General features: G+C 40.9%; 2 protein-coding genes across 9 annotated transcripts in view; both read right to left on the reverse strand.

Annotated features, from left to right (window-relative positions):
- Positions 1 to 12,676, reverse strand: part of csnk1g2b (casein kinase 1, gamma 2b) — a 34,117-nt gene extending 21,441 nt beyond the window's left edge. The window contains exons 1-2 of one of the 7 annotated variants that reach the window (XM_031758624.2): positions 12,417 to 12,676; positions 8,945 to 9,720 (exon numbers count right to left, since the gene is read on the reverse strand). In XM_031758624.2, the coding sequence (XP_031614484.1) occupies positions 8,945 to 9,172 (228 nt within the window). In that variant the 5' untranslated portion in view covers positions 9,173 to 9,720; positions 12,417 to 12,676. Of the gene's footprint in view, positions 1 to 8,944; positions 9,721 to 11,849; positions 11,871 to 12,170; positions 12,354 to 12,416 lie in introns of those variants that run through there. The other 6 variants (XM_031758619.2, XM_031758627.2, XM_031758626.2 and 3 more) reach the window with 6 other exon arrangements.
- Positions 12,677 to 12,974: 298 nt separating this feature from the next.
- Positions 12,975 to 16,108, reverse strand: zgc:101100 (uncharacterized protein LOC445169 homolog). 2 transcript variants are annotated; one of them, XM_031758659.2, is made up of 4 exons: positions 15,959 to 16,108; positions 15,161 to 15,333; positions 14,496 to 14,671; positions 12,975 to 14,327 (listed from the first exon to the last, which is right to left on the reverse strand). In XM_031758659.2, exons 2-4 carry the CDS (start codon positions 15,324 to 15,326, stop codon positions 13,842 to 13,844), a joined length of 828 nt encoding a protein of 275 aa, XP_031614519.1. In that variant the 5' UTR covers positions 15,327 to 15,333; positions 15,959 to 16,108; the 3' UTR covers positions 12,975 to 13,841. The 2 variants fall into 2 exon arrangements, with proteins under 2 accessions (XP_031614519.1, XP_039457366.1); XM_039601432.1 differs by lacking the exon at positions 15,959 to 16,108 and having other exon boundaries at positions 15,161 to 15,515.
- Between the last annotated feature and the right edge of the window lie 304 nt (positions 16,109 to 16,412).

Genomic DNA, 16,412 nt, shown 5'->3' on the forward strand with positions numbered 1-16,412 from the left:
CAAAATAACAAAAGTTCACATCAATATATGCCTGTCAGACCAGCAGCAGTTTTCGGCTCTATATTCTTTCTGATGGGTTAATGGTCAGGTGATGGGGACATTTTGTGTGGTTAAAAGGGCACAAAGGAGCTATGCTATCTTTAGTGGAGTAACAAAATACAGGGCTTTATCAGGCACATTCCTACAGTTAGAAAGAAAGACTAAATATACAGAAACAGTCATTTTAAGTCTCTTATTCTTACTGGCCACTCAAAGTGCTTCAGGACCTTGGCCTAGTTGAACCCCAGGAAACTGAACCCTGAGCTTCTGATTAATCAATGGCCAGCTCTGTGGGATCAGAACACATGGGCCAGGCCTTTCCTCCCCACACACATCAGGGAGCCTTGGCACCATTGATCCAGCTGCCAACTCAACAACTGTCCATCAGTGGACCACATTAAATTAATAATCACAGCATACTGGAAGCACCCTAAAGGTGTTAGCAGTGTTGTTTCATTTGTCTTTCCCTGATTGTAGTTCTCCTGGCTGACTGGTGTACTCTATGTGTGTGTGTGTCAAAAAGGCCACACAACAGTTTGCTGCTGACATCTACGTTTTTAAATTTATGATACCAAACACTAAATAAAGAAAGGAAACTAACCCAGAGCTGTAGATTCTGACAGCTTTATCTCCCACTGACAAAACAAATCCTTATAAACAACTTCACAAGCAAGAAAGCAGGAGTAGATTTTCCAAAAGCATGACAGCCATTCAGACACAACACTGCAGCAGCTTCATTATAGGGTGTCTTCAGTCTAACTACTGAAGACACCCTATAATGGGCAAGATGGGAACTGAAACAGCTATAAATGACTACTAGCTGCAGCTCAACACTAAAAAGGTTACAGACTTGTTGATATTAGCACAAAAACATCCCTTAGAGCCTCAAATCCTGCAGCTACAGCCTGCGAATGGCACAGAGTTTAAATGTTACATGCCATTTGAAGGATGACCCTTAAGAGTAAAACACTTGAAGCTTGTACAAATATACGATTATGTCATCAGCGATTGGTTGCTGGTTTCTGCATTATAACTTTTCATGGCCTCCAAAGACTTGTGTAGACAGAGCAGACCATCAGCACCACACAAAGTCCTTTTCCTGGGATTAACCAACTGCATATGATGTCATCTGGGCTAAATCTGATCTCCATTTCCACACAGCCGAGAAACATCAGTTCTGGCCTCAGGGATTGGGTAAAGTAACAACCACCAGATTACAGCAGAAAAAATAAAATTATAGCTGAAAAAATCAAGTTTTTTTTTGGTTGCACATGTAGCATCAACTTAAAATAAATTTAGATCTAAAATAAATATTTGTAACCACACTAATTTTGAAGACCAGTTAAACAATTATTTCTAGAGCTGACATATTCAGCTGCAAAGACAGATCATGTCATAATAATTAAATAAAAGAGATTGCCTCTTGACCCCCTTGAACAAGAGCATACACTTAAAATTGGCTGATGAAGTAACAGCTGCACGGATGTAATGTAATTCATAAATAAATATCTGTTGTTCGGCCCTGGTGACATTGCATATGTATGCCTATGTCCAGGGAACAGACCCAGCATTATGCATAAGCCTCAGAATAGATGCTGACCTTTGCTTGGCTCCCAGTAAACCATTTCAAAATATGAAACTGACAATGTGACTCATCTCATCTTAGACAGAGCAACACAAATGTCAACAGAGTGCATCTTTACTTGGAAGCCATCACATTCGCTTTACTCGTGCTGATGGGTCAGCGTAAGCCTCAGACAAATGGAGATGGCTGAGGTGTGCTCAGATTCTCTCAATTAAAACTAGAGGTTAGAAGGTGTTTTTAAGAAGTCAGCGGCGTTCGAGGGCAGCAGCTGGCCGGTGCCCAGCTCTTCTCCTGTTTCAGCTCAGATTTACCATGCCCAGATGGAATCATCAGCTGTTTCCCCAAAACCCAGTGCGGCAATCAGGAAGTGCTGGGATCAGCCAGATTTAGACATCCATTTCATCCTAAAGAATCTTTTTCCTTTTTTTAAATGTAAGAGGTGAAGAAGAACATTACGGACAAGGTCAAGAAACACTTACTTATGCACACGAGTAAAGTAAAGGAGTGGTGGCCTCTGACCCGTGTACACTATATTCCAACTGTGAATTACTGCCTGTGTTAAGGAGTGGCTCTGTGACAGGTGTGGCACAGCTGAATGAATTGAGAAACACAACCATGTTATGTTATTATCTAGACTCAAGATGACTTCAGCAGGAATTAGTGTTCAATATCTATTATTATCAGGCTCTGAGGTGGTTATAAGATGCCATTTACTGCAATCATAAACTACTTTCCCTAATTTTATATTACAGTTATGGCTTATAGCTTCTGACAATTCTTTGCGCATTTAAAACATGTCGAAGTCAGCCGCTACAGACAGAGCAGGAAAAACATATTACGCAGTGATCTACACAGTCATGGGTTGTTCCACTGACATGAACCTTAATAGGAAGTCTGCTTTGTCTTTTACGGGAGCAAGTCATGGCCAAAGTTTGATACACTGAATTGCATAGCCTTGTTTGTTTAACTCTGAAACTGTAGCCACAATTTGTGTAAATAAAGCCTAGCTAGAATTTCAGCTGATCATTGTTTATAACATCTTAAATTGAAAGGTACGCACACACGCACACACACACACACACACACACAGAGGATTGGTGTCAGTCACAGTGCAATGCAAAACAGAAAACAATCAGCAGTCCTTACTGTATTTTATTTACACTTACTATATTTTAATTCCCTGATATGAAGAAATTTTTCGACAGATTTAAAGAGCCTGTAGTTTCATTTCAAAGCTAACAAGCTTAACTACAGTCAACATTACAAAAAAATGACTCAGTGTCCCTTTCCTAATCATCTGCCCTAGATCCTGTTAAGCCCCAGCAATACAGGAGCATATCTCAATTTTCCTACATGGCATCAAGCAGCTTTAACTCTGAACTCGAGCTTTTCCCCCCCTTCTCTTGCAAAGCAAACTCTCAGAAATAGACCGACCTGAGGTCAATCTGGCTCTAGGTCTTTTCAAATGACCATCATCTGATTCTGGTTTGGTTATTTTGGCTCTTGTTTACCACCTCAATTACAATCCTGTAAAGAAAGTCAAGGCAGAGCGGTGAAGAATGCATTCACGGCAGTGACCAATAGGGAGCAAAATGTGAGAAACTGGTGATGATTGAACATTGCATGTAATTTGGTGATGGACTCTCGAGTGTAACTCCTGAAACAGCTGAATGGAAAATGTGACTAGTGCTTTGGTTTGAATCAGGATGTGCACTTAGAAGCTACAATTACACAGCACTCACTGCTCCACAGGCACACACGCCCATACACCATATTCAAACCTATTTTTTATGCTGTCACGATTTTGCAGTGTCAGTGTTTTATGTACTTCTATAAAAAAACACCAACATTTAAGACACAGACATTCTTGTGCAGCTTTTATGCCTGTGACAAAATCTTGACAAACATCAAATCTGTGTCTGCATGAATGCACTGTGTTGCTGCCGGCTACCGATTCATTAGAGGATTAGCTAGCTGACTAAAGGTAGGCTTTTACATACTGTTGACATCCAAGGATCTTTTCACTCAGTCTGCCCAGCATGCACTCTAGAGAGCCAAAGCGTCAAGATGTCACTTGAATTCCTGACAAACATGCTGATAGAGCTTTTGATCCTTCAAAGTTTTTCGACAACTGCCTCATGGCGAGCTGGTGTAAGCTGCTGAACTAGACCGCAATGAGAGCTGCTTATCATGATTCAGTGGGAGGCAGACAAGAGAGTTGGATGCAACCCCTCAGATTTCCATCACGACTGACCCAGCACTGTAACTGGCTTCACTCAGATACACCGCCTCACTCATATGCCTCTGCACCGGTGACTCAGCCACAGAACATAAAGTCAACCGGAGACAATCATCTGTTCACCAAACATGATTTCAAATTTGGATTTGAAAAGAAAGAAGAGAAGAAAAAAAAAAAAAAAAAAAAAAAAAGGAGTAAGGTATATAATCGGTCATGCTATATTTGGACTTTCACAGAGCATGCTAGGTATGGTCATTTTCAAACAGACAAGTTCTTTAAAAGATCAAATATTTTGTGAGACTATTTGTTGTACTACAATCTCTACATCCTGGAGTTTACCAGCACTTGTATGTAAACTACCACCCATACTACATTCTGTAACACACAAAGAATCGATTTGTTACCCAACATTAAACAACAAAAACAGAACAACGCCTCAACAACCAGATATCATACCGATGAATTATATGTGGTATGGTGATATTAAATATTACTCCATAAATGTGAGAAATGCACAATATTAAAAAGTCTGTTAAAACCACAAAATAAATAAATATTTCACAGCGAGTATCAGATAGTATTTATGCTTAAAATGGTCACCCCTTGTAGTTACCAGTGTATACTGTTCCTCACTGGAAGCAAAACATTTAATGACATACGTCAAATAACATCAAATGACTTTTGGGGGTTTTTTCAACAGAGTGAACATCTGCAAACACATACAAATAGATATGAGTGTTCGTTTGTACTTGGCTGTCTGGCAACCTGAACATAATGCAGTCCCAACAACCATGTTGCTTCTCACTCCGTTTGTCCTTGTATAAGTTACACTGGAGCTCTACTATGTTCACCAGCTAGATACTAACTTTGAAAGTGTGCTTTTTGGGTGTTGGAAAGGAAGGAAGCAGTGACACTGCAAATTTGCCATCCATAAACAAAAATAAATAAATAACGACAATAAAACACTCTAGCGCTGATGGGGGAACTGCAGATTTACCACAGATTAAGGTTATTTTTCGCTGCTATTTGACTCCAACTAAGCTATCTAATAAGGCTTTCTAAAACTTGCATAATGCACTCAGCTAGATCATTTCCCTAAATAACAATATGCACTCTGTCTTTTTTCACAGTGAAAAAAAAAAAAAAAAAAAAGTTAAGCGTCTTTTTTTTGAACGCCACAATAGCTTTACGGTGTTTCTTGATCTAGATAGGCATCATGTTCAAGTGTAAAAGGCAGAGACATCAACAAAGCACATGCACCAATCAGACATTTTGTACTTTATCCAACTTGTAGATTTGACTATAACTAGCCCTAGTTTATAAATTCATATGGTGTCTTTCTATTCCTCCAAACAAATGTTGTTTTGAAATGTGTCCCTGTCTTTACCAAGCACCGTCTACATAAAACACTCCTCTGCATGCACGTGGCTGGCACACAATGCACAGTAGGATGCTGTGTTTACTGTGTTCATCTCCCTAGATGGCCATCCAACATCAGCCCCCTCTCACTGAGCTATAGAGGCATTGGCTGCACAATAAGTATCAACACCACACTACTTATTACTCTCCTCCTGCGTTCAGCAGATATTACAGACATTTGTCATAGCTAAAGGTAGTCATCACCACAAAGAGGAGACTTCATTTATTTGATTCATTACTGGCAATACCAGTTCTGAAGGCGGAAAGTATCACAGGCCTTTCCTATCTGTTGATAAACAACCAGCTACATCAAAAGGGATTAGAATTAAAACCAAACTGCAAAGATTGTAACTCAAAAGTTTGTTCCAAGTGGACCGGTAGAAATGCTAACAAAAATGTACGCACAAACTAAGGGAAGTGGTTGAGAGGGGGTTCAAGACCTCTCAAAAAACAATTAACTACAGATGGTAAGACAGAGCGAGTGCTACATCAACACAGCAGTATTAAAATGAAAATCTGTCAAATGCTTCATGGTTAAAAAGGATTAGACGAAAACGTTCTGATGGAGATGTGTCACTTTACCCTCTCAGTAAAGCCTGATGGGTGGCTAGTGTGTAGAGTAAGCCATAACAGCAAGCAGACATTGAATGGTTTTGTTTCTTTAAGACTCTGGGATCTCCCCTTGGGAGTGAAGCCTGCAGTGTACTTACAGCAGCGTCTGTACAGTCCTGCCTCCAACACGTAGGCACTTGCTAGTGTGAGAAAGCACCCAGCTGAACCAAAGACTGACCTACTGTGTGTCCAGAGGCCTGCCAACAAAGACGACCTTTCAGCACTTAGCAGCTTCTCTCTGAAGCAACATTTAAAGCAATTCTCGATCCACTGCCAGAGGATCGAGTGCACAGGCTTTTCATACCATACCAACTCTCTCTATCTCTGTCTCTGCTATTAAGTGGCAAAGCAGGGTGAGACTGACATTCACCTTTGTACCTTGATCCACAGAGGTGCCACCAAAATACCCAGCCAAACACAGCATTCAGCAAACAACAGTACCAGCCAAAGACTCAGTAATCATTACGTGCCATCCTTCAGAGCTTAGCATTTACAATTGGTTGTTACAACAAAGCAGATTAAAAACTACTTTCGTCAACCAGATTACATTTGTTATCCCAAGAAAATCGTTTTATTAGTTTCTTGGTAAAACAACAATCTTCACTCGACCGGGCATAAAGAAATTTATACTACACACTCTCTCCATCCATCCTTTACATCCCTCCTTTAAGAGATGTTGTCCAAAATGCACCATTAAATCAGGCTCTAGTCTTTATTCAAGTCTATAATAGACCTGCTAGAAGTACTTAACAAAGCAGAATAAGCACACTAATCTTTTTTCATACCATTCAAATGTCAACATTTTCTACTTCTCTTTTTTTAAACACATATTTAGTAACATTTGTGTTACTAAGTCTGATGCTCAGTAAAAAAGCAGCATGAGAACATCTGATATGTTTCATATGACATTTATATACTAAACAATTAGTGAACTGTTTGAAAACTGACTGGCAGACTAATACATGTAACAAACAGCATATTTTCTATTTTTGTAATTTTCATAGTGATCACTGTTATCAGTGACAAAAAGACAATACACAACTCATGTCAAACTTATTTTCACAGATAACAGGACTCTTATTTGTTTTAGTCTGTAAGGAAATGCTCGACAACAGCCTCTGACAAATCAGACACCCTACTTGACAGGCAGTGACACTCACGGGGTTACCCCGGAGAGCTGTGAGATCAGGGACAGACAGAAACAAGTGGACAGGGAACTATCTGGAGTCTGGGTGAAGGGAGAAGCCCTCTTCATGTCAACGCCAGTAACGCCCAGAGCTGTGCCAGCTGTTAAGTGTCCTGACCCATCCTGGCTCTACTATTAGGGCATTCCCTTCTCTGGGAACAAACCAAAGATGCCACGAAACAGCAGTGTGTGTGTGTGTGTGTGTGTGTGTGTGTGTGTGTGTGTGTGTGTGTGTGTGTGTGTGTGTGTGTGTGTGTGTGTGTGTGTGTGTTATTTTTTATGTATTCACTGATTTTTTTTCTTTCCCATGTCTGTCCTTTCTTCTTTTTTTCTTTATGTATGTTTAATTCAGTCTGTAAAGAGTAGTAGTCACAAACCTTTCTATTGGACAAAGTAACTGTCCTTTCTTCTATACCCATACATACACAACCTGCCAATAAACTCACACATAGCTACACATATGCAAACAAAACATCAATTGTAATTTTACTGTTACATGTTGCTGTTTTTCTGTGTCTTTCTAAAATATTAGATAAATAAAAGCCCAGTAATAACACTGATGCTGAAAATGTACGCTTACAAAAGATAACGACAGTGAACCTGAAAGGAAGCAACAGGAGTCATCATTGTAACTCTAAAAACAACATGAAAATATACATTTAAAACAAAACAAAAAAGTCCTTAATAACCCCGAGTCTACAGAGTCAGGTCGGGTCTGATGAGCCCTTAGGCAAACTTCACCCTGTTGTTATTTTACAGTGAGGGATGTTGGGTCCAGTGGCCACGAGATCCACGTAGTGGTGTTACATCCCTAATGCCAGATCCAGATATAGCTGGACACCATGGGGATAAAAATACCCAAACAGATGGGAGGGTTCACAGGCAGAGGGGGAGAGGCACCAAGTACAATTAAAGACTTCAGAGGAGAGGAGGACTGCAATTACAGCTGTTTGCTAACCTCTGCCTTCTAGTGGTTAGCACAACCTTTAGTTAAGACCCATTCAGAGATAATGACCTCCCTCAGAGATAGAAATGTTAAAGTTAATCATATATAAATCAGATGCTTAGCCCCAACAGCTTCAGTATTAACACCTACCTAGAATGTGAGTTAGACCTCTTCTTCAAGACTGACCAAATTTTAGGGGGAAAAAAACAGATTTCAAAGATCAAAGTGGCAACAAATTTATGGTGAAGAGAAAAGTTGAAGTGCTGAGGAAATGTCTGAGCTGTCACAGGCTGCCCCAGAATCAAGCAATCAGAAAACAAACAGGCCTTGACATTTCATGTGGTTTTCACAGTCTGTTTGAAAGCTACTAAACCAGTGCCGCTGGGGAAAAAAAACTGTTCATGCTGACACAAAGCAAGTACACTACTGACTGAGCTTAAGTCCTGTGTGGGATTATTTAATAAGGGCCTACAAATGAATTAACATTATTCTAATGATGAAGAAATTGGTGAAAGGGAAGGAAGTGTAAAAATGATCTTTACAAGAATTGCTACTGTGCATGATGTGACAAAGGTTACTAAAGAAAAAAACAAAACAAAAACAAACAAACATTATTTGGCCTCTCACTGAAATGCACTTAAGAAAAATGTTCTTTCAGTCGCAGTTTCTTCACCTCATCCAAAGGACAGCTGACTGAAAAGCATACAAGAGCAGGTCGTGGGAAAAGGGCCCCGTCTGATTGTTCTTATTTACTTCCTGTGTATCTCACTCTCAAACAGTCAAGTGCACAATGAAACTGTGCTGTAATTAAAATAATAACTTTGCAGATTGGAGATTTATCAGAATAAGTTATTTGAGGACACCTGGAACAGTAAGTTTTTGTTTTCAATTTCAAGAGATAGTTCAACAGATACTTACCAATTTGATGGCCACATATTCGTTAGTATAGAGATTTTTTCCCAGCCGCAGTTCTCCAAAGTTTCCGCAGCCAATTTTTTTACCCACGCGGAAGTTTGGACCAACCATAAGAACTCCAGAATTGCTCCCTGTACTCCTGCCCCCATGTCCAGTCCTGCTGCTTGTTGTCTTAGACATCTTTTTCCCTTCCTCTGTCTCTCCCTTGCCCCCTCTCTTGTCAAAATCCATAAGCTTGTGATACCCTGGCCTCTCCACGGTTATTTTCCAGCCATGCAAACCATAGAAACTCCAATGACAATGGAGACTGTTTTAGGGAGGGGGAGGGAGAAGTCTCACAGGACAGAGGAAAGGTGTTGCTGTTAAAATGCGAAGCGGTTCAGAAGACACTTAAATGAGCCAAAACTGCAGCCGAATGGACCCGTGTGTCTATTGGACAGCTTTTTCCCTTTTTCTTCATATACCACAGGGGCTTCTTTGTTGTGCGTTTCTCCACTCCAGTCTCAGAGCATCATGTACCCGCCTGACAAATAGGCAGGTGGTGTTAGGATGTGTCCAAACACACACATGCAACACTAGTCATAAAAAAAGCACTCGGAAACGCAACTACTGCATCCACAAGGCCACTTGGGAACATCTCCTGGAGTGCCTCATTCCTTCTGGTCAGCCTTCAGTGACACTCTGGACACTCTCCATGATGCAGGGCCACAGCTTAGTGGGCAACCCGGAATTACACCGACAGCAGAAACAAACAGTCTGGGGCGATGTCGGTTTGTTATCTGAAAAAGAAAAACATGGCCAGAAATCAGTCCGTAGGTTGTGATGTATTTTGGTATTATCTCGACTAAGAACCCAAGCCATCATTTACACATAACCCAATCATTATTCACGCTTACAACAGAAATTAGCTTGTTTGGAGATGGACAATTTGGACTGTAATTGCAGAAATAAAAGCTCTGCAATGGAAGGTATCTGCCATAACTTTACAAAGCATCTACAAAACAATTAAAAAAGGTAAAAATACTGGTAAATTTATCAAATTAATCACAACTTGTTCCAGCAACACCTGGGCCTTTGTGAAATTAACATTTTCAGGGGGAAAAAAACAAAAAAATCAAGCCTTTTGCATGAGTATCACATTATATCTACAGTGGCTGTTCCTTACTACAGCTGAAATGAGATCTTTATGCGGACTGACGCAAAGCAAATTCAATAAAGGAATCAATACGAGAGAACTATTCCACCGTTGACCTCAGACATGAGAAATTACAAAGAAAATATTCTCAAAGAAACCATGTAACAATGTGCCGTGTTTTTATAATGAAGACCAACATATCTAATACTGCTAAATAACCATCTTGTTGTTGTCTTTCACAACCACACGCAGGCATCTCTGCACAGAGCCACTCCGTCACATCCATGATCTAAGATGCTGCTGAAGAGAGCAGGTAATGCAGGCGCTAGCTTTGGGCAGCTATGGAAAGGCACTTACACAGATCAATGACTGCTGTAATGCTTCATCTAATCACAACATTTGCATCACTGGACAACATTATTGGAAAGATTCAGAAACAGTCTAGTCCACAGCTGGCTCAGCCATGTCTGACCATCACAAGATAAAAAACACAGTATCATCAGACAGACGTTTGCTAGGGATGAGCGAGTAATTTTTTGTGTTTAAATAAGTCTTTACTACAACGACACATTTGTCAAAGTGACTGGCCAATGCAGAATTCATTCCAAAGTCTACAAAGAGAAAAACAAAGCACTAAATTATATATATACCTAGGCTGCTTTGCATATGGTGACACTTACTACAGGAATTGTGGCGAAACTAGCCTTGCCGGTCATCAGATAAGATGAACACTATGTGACGGAGTAAAACTTATCAGCTTGTGCATGCCAAAAGATGACAGCAGCTCCTGGAATGGTAGAGTGCCTTATGTGAGGCACTTCATTCTTCAAGCTGCCCGAGGCCAATACACTAATCCACACATTTAAAATAAAAACATGATGTAAGGACATTGGGCAAGTATGGGAATATTTCTGAAAAACACCAATGACCTCAGTATCTTGCTCTCTTGGTTAACTTTCCGTAGTCTGCCCATGTTTTCAGTCTGTCCCATTTAAGGAAGTGGTGCATTGTTTTTCCATGAAGCTATTTGACATAACTATCGAGTTGTTAAAAACATACAAAGCGAACAGCGACATATTTCACGTATTGAGAAGGTATTTGGAAGCACAAAGATGGGATCATTCATAAATGGACGATCCCCCTCCAAAAGAAACCTCCTTAAGCCAGATAATGTCCCTAAGGCCAGTTTCATAAAGCTACCTAGCAATAACACTAGCAGGACCGTTTCAAACCGTGTAAATACGAACACAAACACCAACAGAAAATACCCCAAAATGCAAATGAGCAGCGGTAACCAAACCGGAATGGCAAATTTTCCCTCGTCACATACCTTTCTGTTTTAGCTTGGGTTAATGATAGCTAATTGCTAAGTTGCTACTGTCTTAACAGCTGTCATTTAGCGTTAGTTTCGGACAACTCAAAGACTCGCTTTCTATACTTGTTAGCCGATTTGTTTCCCCATAAAGGACGATAAATGGAAAACGCCGTTTTAAAAAGTGAATACCGTCGGTATGAGCTTTAAGAAAGGCTCTGTAACATTACACTTGCTGGCTCGGCGGACAAGGCCAGATACTCTAAAGCTATCGTAGCGCCGGCTAGGAAGCCCGAGTTAGCTTGACATCCTTCAGTCGTAGCTAGTTAGTTTCTGATAAACGGTTGTTTTGATTACTTAATTTAGAATTAAGGGTAAGTGAATGTAAACATTTAATTTCAAGTTGTAGTTAAGCCAACATGTCCCACAGTTGAATTAAGCTAACCTATCCTATCTCGTACCTGCCAAAAACACTGATCCTCTTGGCCCAACGTCTGCTTAAAAAAAAAAAAAACAGCCGACGATGTAACGCTAGCCAATTTGTTAACAACACAGTATCACAACAACACGGGCTGCCTGTTAGGAAACACATGCAAATTAAACAAGTCGAAGCCTTACAGAGAATCAAATATTCATTGACTGACATTTCCTGAGCTACATCTACCTGGCTAGTTAGTAAATGCTTAATAACTGAGAAATAACGTCCCAAGCGACGCTGTTACAAATATTATCGACTGAAAAAAATACTATAATAAATATATATATAAATATCTTTGATTCACCTCAGAATGTCGCTTTTATGTTAGTTCAGATAACAGCTACAGCCATTACCCAGACCACTGCCGGGCAACTCCTTAATCCTAAACAAGCGAATGCACACCAACTGCAGCCCGGGATCTCTTACCGCTTAGCTCTGAAGCTAGTCATTTAGCAAGCTAGCACACCAGGATCCTTAAACTGCGTTGCGGCGTTTTGAAAAACAGCCGTTGGGAATGAAGCCCTGTCACGGAAGAAAAATGTATCGTTACCTTCAAATGTTCGCTATCGAAATGCAGTCGAAGTCATGGTTCTGCGTTCGTCGCTATCTTCCTCGTCTGGTGCCTCTTGTCCTCAAGTTGCTATGATTTCACTGTTGTCTCTTTAAGCCTCCCTCAGCACAGCGTCACCCGGGCTCACGCCACACGGCGCTACGCTGGGAAACCGGCGCAACCGCTTTGGTGAATAAGCAGAAACATCAGGCGATCGTAGCTCCCCGACTACGTGCTCCAGACCAGACCGGTTGCTTTTGATTGACACATGTGCTCCACCAGTAAAACTGAAACTAACGTGCTGCAAGTGCAGAGCTGCTCAGCCCGGCGAACATCTACTACTACCGTCCTTTTAAAAAGTACTAATACTGATACTACACTGTAAAAATACTCCTTTACAAATAAACAGGGAGCATACAGTTGAAGCATACATTAGGTTGTAAAAGTCGTTCAAGCTATTCAGTCCGTTGTGACAGAGGCAATAACGCAATGGTAATGATAATTGGTATTAATTGGTACTAATTATTGTTATTAATAATTAATTCATGGCAAAAATCATTTAGATTTTGAAATATTTTAATGAAAAACAGGACAAATATACATTTTTACTAACTGCATGTACAATTTACAACAGTTTACAATAATTACAACATATTTCAAGAATTATGGGATAATTTACATGTAAGTGACTGAAACTGTCTAGTAAAGGTAGTGGAGTGAAAAGTGCTGAAAATCTTGGATCAGAAGTTAAAAGTTATATAAAATTGTCACAGTACTAATACCTCAACGTGAGCTTGTATTTGTACTTGCTTCTTTTTAAAAAAAACAAAACAAAACAAAAAAACACTGGAAATATCAGAGTTTTAACTTCATTTCCAAAATGTCTGTGCAGGTTCTCAGTCACCCGGGCCATGGCAGTCTAAGGTGCTTGGAAAGAAAAGCGACTGGACTTCTTTAAGTTTCTTGAAGATGTTTCACCTCTCAGCCAAGAAGCTTCTTTAGTTCAGAAAGAACTTAAAGAAGTTCAGTCGCTTTTCTTTCCAAGCTACTCAGAGTTCATTTTCAATAGTTCCACTGTTTTCCTGGCTATAGTCTATACCATAATCCTTTCTTGAAAGAGAAGAGTGTAAAATAAATAATAGAGAGAGCAGGTGCCAATGATCTTATTTCTATGCTTCAGTGCTCAGTTACAAAATGACTTTTCCCAAATGCTTTTGCTATTTTTTTTAATTGTCTACTCCTAATACTAGTACTTAGCAGTGTAACACGCTATATAGCGCTGAGCAGATTAGGAAAAGAGAACTGTGAAAGTACAGAGTGTTACATCCGTTTATGCAGACAGGTGAAACTCACAGAATATAAACGTATACTCTCAGCAGCTGTCAGGTTTGTCTCTCACAGGACTGCTTCAGGTGTCCACATCACTTACAGCCCCAGATACGGATGTTGCACTGCTTTACTAGAGCAAGGAGTCTGAAGGGAGACGCTACAGTTTTTTGTAAGTGACAATGTAGGAATCCCGAGGGTGGAGCTGTGCTGCTGTATGACGGGCCAGAACACCGGAGGGAAGGCGAGCTCAGTGGACAGCACTCCTACAACTGGTTGGTGAGGCGTGTGACTGTAACACTCTCCTGCCATGAAGGGGAAAAGCGGAGGAGATGGAAGTCGTAGGGGGCACTGTGAGGTTTTGGAGTCTAAATCCCTGCTTTTGGTCACATCAGGGGGAGGAGGAGGCGCCGGTGGGATGCTCCTGTCACCACATGATAAGGTGATGTCCTGTTTGTCTCTAGCCTTGATGTCCTCGTGTCCTGCTTTGCTGTGATGTGGAGCTTCCTCCAGACTCTGGTCTCTGGACAGAGGGGAGCATCGTTGACCTTTACGAAACTTTGCCCTCCTGTTCTTGAACCACACCTGGATGAGGAAGACAAGACGACAGATTTGGATGAGAAGCGAGGAAACAGATGCACAAATGCGCCACAAATAAGTGAGGTGTTTTAACACCATTAAAGCTTAATGTAGTGACCCTCAAAGCTAAACATGCATTTTTATTTTAAGATTATACTTGAGGTGTGCTCTCACCTGAATGCGAGCCTCGGGCAGGTTTATACAAACAGCCAGCCTCTCTCTCATGCCAACATCTGGGTACTGCGTCTGCTGGAAGGCTTTCTCCAGAGCCTGCAGCTGCGACACTGTGAATGCAGTGCGGCTGCGGCGCTGCTTCTGCTGGTTGCCATAGCGAGCCTCGAGGATGAGCTCTGGCAGGAAGAAAATGGGAGCAGCACAACACTTCAGGCAAGTTTTCAGCAACTTTCAGAGGATCAACAAAAATGTCAACTATATCAAAAGGACAACGACAGTCACTTAAACTAGGAATAATTCTTAAGCATCATGTTTAAATGGGTCACTATGAGTTTGGGATGGAATTCACTGTATTTCCTGTACTGGACAAACATATCTTTTTCTCACACTGTACAAATATTTAAAAAAAAAAAAAAAAAAAAGGACTATGAAGTCACCCAGCACTATAAAATATACGTATATTGCTGTTTTTAATATTACTTATAAAGATTACATTATAATCATTGATGCAGCAATGAGACTGCTTCCCTCAGGCTCAGTATCAATCATAATTTGTGTTATTAATCTGAAAGTAACTGTAGTTACTGATACATGCTATGCTGTAAAAGATGAATGTACATTGTGAGAAAAAGAAAAAAGTAACCCCACCGTGGTGACTGACCCACCTGCCAGCCTCTCCGCCACAGTGAGTGTGTGCGCTGCGGGACCTGCTGCAGAGTATGCGTGGTACTGCTCCGCCATCTGGTGGCGCAGATCCACCAGCATGGAGTTAACTCCGTGGAAGGGGTACACGCCGCCGCCGGACGTCCCGCAGAAATTCAAGGAGTTCATGCTGAACCTGAAGAAACAGAGAGACTTCATGAGCTTAGTTAAGATGCGTGCGTTTTTCCCTCTTTACTGTGGTATCGTTACAATAATTGCCCACCGGAGCTCAGGTTAAGATTAATCGAAAATCCAGAGTCTCCACATCACTGCCATCTCCTCTCGAAACGAATTCACTACTAATTAAATGGGAACAGGGTGACACTTGTCTTATTATAAATTAATAAAAGACCATATTATTTTTTTATTGTAGCCACATGTGGAATCTGGGAGAGAATGAGCATAAACTCTATCATTATTTACACTGATGTAACAGAATCTGAAGTTGTGGGGGTAAGCGGGTCAAAGTAGATTAAATGGTATAATTGCCTCTTTCGATAATAGTGATATCAGTGTGAACGGGTCTAGGATCACGTCTGCACTCGTGGGTTATCACTTCTGCTTCTGCTTTAGAGCTATTTCTGTCTTGCGGTAGTGACTGCTGCTTAACCCAGAATTCCCTGTTTAGAGCTCAAAAGTTTTAGCTCGTAAATTCAGTGATATCATCATGCAGCCAGGAAGCTAAACTAGAATAGTAAGTTGCTATCCGGGTTAAGACGTTATTCAAATCTCCTCCTTCTTTTTTTAAATTTTATTTTTACCTGATACCCGAATCCAAAGCAGAACCGTGAGATCCAGCTCCAAGTCCGTCTTTACGCACACAGGTCGGCCGGTAAACGGTAGTCCAGTTTTTTTTCTTAGTCCAATTTGGGCCTTAAATCCTCGCAGAGCAGCGCTCTTTGTCGTGGCATGGGCTTAATTCTCCCAAACCATTCTCACCCACGACTATTTAAGAAGCGTTTACCCAGGCTCCCCTCAGCCATTAGCCAATAGAAAGAAAGGTATTAGCCGGGATTAGGTGGGATGAGGGGGGAGACGGGGGCTGCGAGGAGCTCAAGTTTTTGAAACTATTGAACTTGAGAGATTTATGCCAAGGATCTCCCTATAAGAGCGCGTTTCATTCCCTCCCTTTAAAACAATTAAAACAATGTGGTCGGCTAATCTCCGAGGCAGGGCAGATTAAAATAACAGCCTTTGATTGTCCTCTCCTTCTCG

Source organism: Oreochromis aureus, linkage group 17 (assembly GCF_013358895.1).
Source record: "Oreochromis aureus strain Israel breed Guangdong linkage group 17, ZZ_aureus, whole genome shotgun sequence".
Lineage (NCBI taxonomy): Eukaryota > Metazoa > Chordata > Actinopteri > Cichliformes > Cichlidae > Oreochromis > Oreochromis aureus.

Excerpts from the sequence above, each read along its gene's own strand:
- zgc:101100 (XM_039601432.1), bottom strand. The coding sequence starts at position 15,356 with ATGAAGTCTCTCTGTTTCTTCAGGTTCAGCATGAACTCCTTGAATTTC. Across the intron at positions 14,672-15,160 it reads TGTGGCGGAGAGGCTGGCAG|AGCTCATCCTCGAGGCTCGC; the intron begins GTGGGTCAGTCA and ends TCTTCCTGCCAG. Across the intron at positions 14,328-14,495 it reads TGCCCGAGGCTCGCATTCAG|GTGTGGTTCAAGAACAGGAG; the intron begins GTGAGAGCACAC and ends TTCCTCATCCAG.